Below are 8400 nucleotides of genomic sequence, written 5' to 3' on the forward strand. Positions count from 1 at the left end.
TATCACACTCCTGCTGTCCCCACCCCAGATTTTGGCATTCAGGGGTTTGGGGTTGGACACACCCTGTGACCCCCCCCCAGTCCTCTCAGCCCCTGCTGTCCCCAGATTTTGGCATTCAGGGATTTGGGGATAGGTCACCCTATGTCCCCATCCCTGTCACCTCACACTCCTTATTCCCTGTAGATTCTGTTGTTCAGGGGTTTGGGGATGGGTCACCCACATGTCCCTGGTCCCTGTCACCTCTCCCCCCGTGCTCTCCCCCAGATTTTGGCATTCAGGGGTTCGGGGATGGGTCCCACCCTGACACCCCCCAATCCCCTGTCCCCCCCTGCTCTCCCCCACCACAGATTTGGCATTCAGGGGTTCAGGGATGGGTCCCACCCTGACACCCCCCAATCCCCTGTCCCCCCCTGCTCTCCCCCACCCCAGATTTTGGCATTCAGGGGTTCAGGGATGGGTCCCACCCTGACACCCCCCAATCTCCTGTCCCCCCCTGCTCTCCCCACCCCAGATTTGGCATTCAGGGGTTCAGGGATGGGTCACACCTGTGACCCCCAATCCCCTCTCACCCCCTGCTGTCCCCCAGATTTTTGGGCATTCGGGTGTTTGGGGATGGGTCCCACCCTGACACCCCCAATCCCTGTCCCCCTGCTCTCCCCACCCCAGATTTGGCATCAGGAATTTGGGGATGGGTCCCACCTGACCCCCTAATCCCATGCCTCCCCCGCTGTCCCCCCAGATTTTGGCATTCAGGAATTTGGGGATGGGTCCCACCCTGACCCCCCAATCCCCTGTCCCCCCCTGCTCTCCCCCACCCAATTTTGGCATCAGGTGTTTGGGGATGGGTCCCACCCTGAAACCCCCCAATCCCCTGTCCCCCTGCTCTCCCCCACCCCAGATTTTGGCATTCAGGGGTTCGGGGAGGGTCCACCCCTGACACCCCCAATCCCTGTCCCCCCCTGCTCTCCCCAGATTTTGGCATTCAGGGGTTCAGGGATGGGTCACACCCTGTGACCCCCCAATCCCCTCTCCCCCCCTGCTCTCCCCCAGATCGTGGCGTTCAAGGAGGGCGAGCAGAAGGAGAAGGAGGGCATGCTCCGCCTTCGCCACGCCAACGCCCAAAAAGCGGCGCCGCCCCTGCCGGGCCCGGGGCCACCATCCTGCGTCTGCGGGCAACCATCCGGGCCGGCCATGCTGCAGTGCCAGCTCTGCCGGGACTGGTTCCACGGCTCCTGCGTGGCCTGGCCCCGCCTGGGAGCCCAGAAACCCTCCCCAGCCTGGTGGGAGTGGGACGCCAAGTTCCTGTGCCCGCTGTGCCAGCGCTCCCGCCGGCCGCGCCTGGAGACCAATCCTGCGCTGCTGGTGGCCCTGCAGAAGCTGCCGGTGAGGCTGCCCGAGGGAGAGGCGTTGCAGTGTCTCACCGAACGGGCCATCACCTGGCAGGACCGCGCCCGGCAGCTGCTGGCCTCGCCCGAGGTGGCCGCGCCCCTGGAGCGGCTGGCGGAGCTGCGGCACCGGCTGCACGGGGACGGGGACGGGGCGCTGCGCGAGGCCAGCCGCAACGAGCAGACCAAGGTGGGAATGGGGGGGTTTGGGGGGATTTAGGAGGGGTTTGGGGGGATTTATGGGGGTTTTGGGGTGTCAGGGTGCTGCGCGAGGCCAGCCGCAACGAGCAGACCAAGGTGGGAATGGGGGGATTTATGGGGGTTTGGGGGGTGATTTATGGGGAATTTATGGGGATTTGGGGGGATTTATGGGGGTTTGGGGGGATTTATGGGGGTATTTATGGGGGTTTGGGGTGTCAGGGCGCTGCGCAAGGCCAGCTGCAACGAGCAGACCAAGGTGGGAATGGGGGGGTTTGGGGGCATTTATGGGGGTTTGGGGGGGTTTATGGGGGTTTGGGGGGGATTTATGGGGGTTTTGGGGTGTCAGGGCGCTGCGTGAGGCCAGCCGCAACGAGCAGACCAAGGTGGGAATGGGGGGATTTGGGGGATGTTTGGGGGGATTTAGGGGGGTTTGGGGGGATTTGGGGGGGATTTATGGGGTGATTTATGGGGGTTTGGGGTGTCAGGGCGCTGCGCGAGGCCAGCCGCAACGAGCAGACCAAGGTGGGGGAACTGGGAATTGGGGGGTTTTGTGGGCAATTATGGGGGATTTATGGGGATTTGGGGGGATTTATGGGGGTTTGGGGGGATTTATGGGGGTTTGGGGGTATTTATGGGGGTTTGGGGGGATTTGTGGGGGTTTGGGGGGATTTGTGGGGCTTTGGGGGAAATTTAGGGGGGATTTAGGGGGGGTTTGGGGGGATTTAGGGGGGATTTATGGGGTGATTTATGGGGGTTTGGGGTGTCAGGGCGCTGCGCGAGGCCAGCCGCAACGAGCAGACCAAGGTGGGAATGGGGGGGTTTGGGGGATGTTTGGGGGGATTTAGGGGGGTTTGGGGGGATTTATGGGGGTTTGGGGGTGCATGAGGCCAGCCACAACGAGCAGACCAAGGTGGGGGAACTGGGGGGGGTTTGGGGGGTTTTGGGGTGATTTATGGGAGATTTGGGGTGATTTATGGGGGTTTTAGGGTGATTTATTGGGGGTTTGAGGTTCCAGGGCTGGTTCTGGGGCAGGTTTTGGGGCTCTGGGGCAGGTTTTGGGGTTCTGGGGCAGGTTTTAGGGTTCCAGGGTAGTTTTGGGGCTCTGGGGCAGGTTTGGGAGTTCCAGGGTAGTTTTGGGGCTCCAGGGCAGGTTTTGTGGTTCCGGGTCAGGTTTTGTGGTTCCGGGTCAGGTTTTGGGGCTCCAGGGCAGGTTCTGGGGCTGGTTCTGGGGAAGGTTTTGGGGTTCCAGGGCAGATTTTGGGGCTGGGGGAGGCTGAGCCCCCCGGAACACATTCCCTCCATCCCCCAGGTGTCGGTGGAGAACGGGGACGCCCCCAGCCCGGAGAAGAACGGGCCCCTGCCCTCGGGTGAGTGGGGTTTGGGGACCCCTGGGGGGGACACGGGGGGGACACGGGGCACTGGGGGTCCCCATAGTGTCCCTGTGGTGTCCCCACCATGTCCCTGTCCCTGCAGAGCTGGAAGTGCTGGACGTGGCAGTGTCCCCATGTCCCCGTGGTATCCCCATGTCCTCACACTGTCCCCACAGAGCTGGAGGCTCTGTGTCCCCATGTCCCCACGATGTCCCCATGGTGTCCCCACAGAGCTGGAGGCGCTGAGCACAGTGCCATGTCCCTGCAGTGTCCCCATGTCCCCATGGTGTCCCTGCAGTGTCCCCATGTCCCCATGGTGTCCCCATGGTGTCCCCATGGTGTCCCCACGGTGTCCCCGCAGAGCTGGAGGCGCTGAGCACGGCGCTGCCCCAGCTGCAGCAGCAGGGCCCCGTGCTGGAGCTGCCCGAGGGGACACGGTGCAGTGTCCCTGCAGTGTCCCCATGTCCCCATGGTGTCCCCATGGTGTCCCCACGGTGTCCCCGCAGAGCTGGAGGCGCTGAGCGCGGCGCTGCCCCGGCTGCAGCAGCAGGGCCCCGTGCTGGAGCTGCCCGAGGCCACGCGGAGGCCGCTGGAGGAGCTGATGATGGAGGGCGACCTGCTGGAGGTGACGCTGGACGAGGCCCAGAGCATCTGGAGGCTGCTGCAGGCCACGCGCCCCCCCCCCGCTGGCCCTGTTCCGCCTGCTGCTCGAGGTATGGAACCCCAAAAACGGGGCTGGGAACCCCAAAACGGGGATGGGAACCCCCAAAACTGAGCTGGGATACAGAGCAAACCCCAAAACGGGGATAGGAACCCCAGAACGGGGCTGGAATACAGAGCAAACCCCAAAATGGGGATGGGAACCCCAGAACGGGACTGGGAACCCCAAAACAGGGATGGGAACCCCAAAATGGGGCTGGGAACCCTAAAACAGAGATGGGAACCCCAGAACGGGGATGGGAACCCCAAAACGGGGATGGGATACAGAGCAAACACCAAAACGGGACTGGGAACCCCAAAATGGGGATGGGAACCCCAAACGGGGCTGGGAATCCCAAAACAGAGATGGGAACCCCAAACAGGGATGGGAACCCCCAAAACTGAGCTGGGATACAGAGCAAACCCCAAAACGGGGATAAGAACCCCAAAACAAGGCTGGGAACCCAAAAACGGGGCTGGGACCCCAAAAACGGGGCTGGGAACCCCAAAAACGGGGATGGGAACCCCAAAATGGGAATGGGAACCCCAAAACGGGGCTGGGAACCCCAAAAATGACCTGGGTTACTGAACCAACCCCCAGAACTGAGCTGGGTTACAGAACAAACCCGAAAACTGACCCAGAGACCCCCAAAACCTGCCCAGGGACCCCTAAAACTGAGCAGGGAACCCCAAACCTTGTTAGGGGATACAGAGCAAACCCCAAAACTGCCCCCAAGTGCCCCCCTTGAACTCTAAAACTGCCCCAACCCCTACTGGGCACCCCAAAACTGCCCCCAAATCATCTCCTAAAGCTCTGAGTGATCCCCTCAAATTCCCTCAGAGACCCCAAAACCCCTGGGGGACCCCAAATTCCTGTTTCCCTGCCCACCCCAGACACCCCAAACCCGCATTGCCCTGGCTCAGCCCCCCCATAGCCGGTTTTTGGGGTGACTGTGGGGTGTGACTGTGGGTGTGTCCCCCCCATAGCCAGTTTTTGGGGTGACTGTGGGGTGTGACTGTGAGGGTGTGGCTTTGGGGGTGTGACTGTTGGTGTGTCATGTCCCTCCCCCTCCCCCTCCATTGGCATTTTTGGGGTGATTGTGGCTGTGACTGTGACTCTGGGTGTGCCCCCCATGTGACTCTGGGTGTGACTCTGGGTGTGACTGAGTGTGTTCCTGGGGTGACTCAGTGTGGCTCTGGGTGTGTCCCTGGTGTAACTCTGGGTATGTCCCTGGGGTGACTCTGGGTGTGGCTCTGGGTGTGTGTGTCCCGTCCCCCCCCCCCCCCCCCGCCCCGGTGCGACTGTGGGTGTGACTGTCTGTGTCCCCCTGAGGTGACTGTGACTGTGGCTGTGACTCTGTCCCCCTGGTGTCTCTGTCTGTGTCCCTGCGGTGTAACTGTGGCTGTGACTGTGGCTGTGCCCCCCCGGTGTGGCTGTGACTCTGTGTCCCCCCAGTGTGACTCTGGTTGTGTCTGTGGCTGTGACTGTGTCTCTGACTGTGACTCTGTGTCCCCCCGTTGTGATTGGCTGTGACTGTGGCTGTGGCTGTGACTCTGTGCCCCCTGTTGTGACTGTGGCCGTGTCTCTGTCCCATGTGACCGGCTGTGTCTCTCACTGTGACTCTGGCTGTGTCTCTGGCTGTGACTGTGGGGTGTGACCGTGGCTGTGTCTGTGCCCCCGTTGTGACTCTGGCTGTGACTGTGTCTGTCCCCCCGGTGTGACTCTGGCTGTGTCTGTGCCCCGTTGTGACCGTGACTGTGTCTCTGGCTGTGCCCTGTTGTGACCGTGGCTGTGTCTCTGTCTGTCTCCCGTTGTGACCGGCTGTGTCTCTGGCTGTGACTCTGTGCTCCCCGTTGTGACCGTGGCTGTGACTGTGTCTGTGCCCCAGTGTGGCTGTGTCTCTGTCCCCCGCTGTGACCGTGGCCGTGGCTGTGACTGTGACTGTCCCGCGCTGTGACTGTGGCTGTGACTTTGTCTATCCCCCCTTGTGACTCTGGCTGTGACTGTGACTGTCCCCCGCTGTGACTGTGGCTGTGACTGTGTCTATCCCCCGTTGTGACTCTGGCTGTGACTGTCCTGCAGTGTGACAGTGGCCGTGTCTCTGTCTGTGCCCTGTTGTGACTGTGGCTGTGACTGTGGGGTGTGACCGTGGCCGTGTCTCTGTCTGTCCCCCGGTGTGACTCTGGCTGTGACTGTCCCCCGGTGTGACTCTGGCCGTGTCTCTGTCTGTCCCCCGGTGTGACTCTGGCTGTGACTGTCCCCGATGTGACTCTGGCCGTGCCGCTGTCCCCGGTGTGACCGTGTCTCTGACTGTCCCTGGTGTGACCGTGGCCGTGCCGCTGTCCCCGGTGTGACCATGTCTCTGACTGTCCCCGCTGTGACTCTGGCCGTGGCTGTGACTGTCCCCGCTGTGACTGGCCGTGCCGCTGTCCCCCGTTATGACTCTGGCTGTGACTGTGACTGTCCCTGGTGTGACCGTGGCCGTGCCGCTGTCCCTGGTGTGACCGTGTCTCTGACTGTCCCCCGGTGTGACTCTGGCTGTGACTGTCCCCGGTGTGACCGTGGCCGTGCCACTGTCCCCGGTGTGACCGTGTCTCTGAGTGTCCCCGGTGTGACCGTGTCTCTGACTGTCCCCGTTGTGACCGTGGCTGTGCCGCTGTCCCCGGTGTGACCGTGTCTCTGACTGTCCCCGTTGTGACCGTGGCCGTGCCGCTGTCCCCGGTGTGACCGTGTCTCTGAGTGTCCCCGGTGTGACCGTGTTTCTGAGTGTCCCCGGTGTGACCGTGGCCGTGCCGCTGTCCCCAGCTGGAGCAGGCGGAGCGCCGCGGGGCGCGGGGCCGCGCCCGGGACCCCGAGCGGCGGCGGAAGCGGCGGGCGGAGCGCGGGCACCTCCCCTCGGCCGCCAAGGAGGAGCTGGAGCCAAAGAGGAGCCGGGGGGCCGAGGGGGGCGGCGACCCCCGGGACAGCCCCGCGCCAGGGCCCCAGACCCCGGGGGTGAGCGGGGAGGGGAATATGGGGGGGGGGGGGGGGGGTTATGGGGGAAATAATGGGGTACAAAGGGGGGTTATGAGGTACAGGGGTGGGTAATGGGGGGGTTAATGGGGTACAGAGGGGGGTAATGGGGTACAAAGGGGGGTTATGGGGGGTTATGGGGTACAGAGGGGGGTAATGGAATTAATGGGGTACAGAGGGGGGTTTTGGGGGACGTTAATGGGGTACAGAGGGGGGTTTTGGGGGACGTTAATGGGGTACAGAGGGGGGTAATGGGGTATAAAGGTGATTAATGGGGGGTTATGGGGTACAGAGTGGGGATTAATGGGATTTTAAGGGTACAGAGGGATTTAATGGGGGTTTATGGGGTACAGAGGGGGGTTATGGGGTACAGGGGTGGGTAATGGGGTACAGAAGGCATTACTGGGGGATTATGGGGTGCAGAGATCAGATTTATGGGGTACTGAGGGGTTCATGGGAGATTATGGGATACACAGAGTGCCCTGGAGGCAAATTGGGATGTCTATGGGGCACAGGGGGATTTTGGGGGTACAGGATGGGATTATGGGGTGGGAGGGGTCCAGGATGAGAACTGGGGGGTTTCTGGGGCACGGGGGGATTTTGGGGGTACAGGATGGGATTATGGGGTGGGAGGGGTCCAGGATGAGAACTGGGGGGTTTCTGGGGCACGGGGGGATTTTGGGGGTACAGGATGGGATTATGGGGTGGGAGCAAGGGCGTGTTGTGGGGTGCAGGGGGGAGCCTTTGGGGGGTTCCCCCATATCCAAGCAGCAATGGGGGGTACAGGGGGAAGAGCTGCCCATGTGATTTTGGGGTTGACCCCCCCCAAACCTCTCCCCTGTGCCCCCCCAGGACTCGTGACCTGGAGCCCCCAGCTCGGATGGACACGGTGACAGCAGTGGGGATGGACTGGGGGGAGGGGCCACACCGCCCCCCCCCCGACCCTGCGACCCCTCCCCCCCAAACCTCCCCAATTTCTGGGGGTGGGGGCCTCTCCCCCCTCCCCCCCCCGCGATGTAATTATTTGAGTTGTTTCTTTTGTATCGTTCAGCCCCGGGGGGGGGGGCGGGGTGGGCCCCACACAGCTGGGGGGGATCCGGGGGGGTCCCCCCAAATTGGGGAGGGGGGGACCCAACCAGCACAGCAGGGCCAGCCCCCCCCCACCCCTCCCCCACCGGGTTTTTTATAGGATTGGGGGGTGGGGGCGGGGGGTCGGATTTGGGGCCCCCCTGCCCCTCCCCCGCCGACACTAACAAGTCTCGAGCTCTTTGTAGCGGGGGCGGGGGCGGGGGGGGCTTATTTTATTGTATTATGATTTTTTTTATTATTATTAAACTTTGGAGGTTAAAAAATGGGACTCTGAGATTATTGGGGGTTTGGGATTTTGGGAGTTCATTATTTTAGGGGGTTCATTATTTTGGGGGTTCATTATTTTAGGGGGGTTCATGATTTTGGGGGGTTCAGGGTTTTTTTTGGGCTTCAGGGTTTTGGGAGTTCATTATTTTAGGGTTTCAGGGTTTTTAGGGGTTTGGGATTTTGGGGTTCAGGTTTTTTGGGGGTTCATTCATTGGGGATTCATTATTTTAGGGGGATTCAGAGTTTTTTTGGGGTTCATTATTTTGGGGGTTCATTATTTTGGGGAGTTCAGGGTTTTTTCGGGGTTCATTATTTAGGGGGTTCATTATTTTAGGTGTTTATTATTTGAGGGGTTCATTATTTAGGGGGTTCATTA

General features: G+C 61.6%; 1 protein-coding gene across 1 annotated transcript in view; it reads left to right on the forward strand.

The window, feature by feature from the left end:
- LOC306816456 (lysine-specific demethylase 5C-like) overlaps nt 1–7607 on the forward strand; it is a gene marked incomplete at its 5' end in the record, with an annotated part of 30154 nt that extends 22547 nt beyond the window's left edge. The window contains 5 exon segments of the mRNA XM_079332899.1: nt 1051–1575; nt 2896–2953; nt 3463–3669; nt 6462–6650; nt 7521–7607. Coding sequence (XP_079189025.1) covers nt 1051–1575; nt 2896–2953; nt 3463–3669; nt 6462–6650; nt 7521–7561 — 1020 coding nt within the window.
- Nucleotides 7608–8400: the final 793 nt, after the last annotated feature.

The sequence above is a fragment of the Erithacus rubecula genome (genome assembly GCF_903797595.1).
Source record: "Erithacus rubecula genome assembly, contig: scaffold_607_arrow_ctg1, whole genome shotgun sequence".
NCBI classification, from domain to species: Eukaryota; Metazoa; Chordata; class Aves; order Passeriformes; family Muscicapidae; genus Erithacus; species Erithacus rubecula.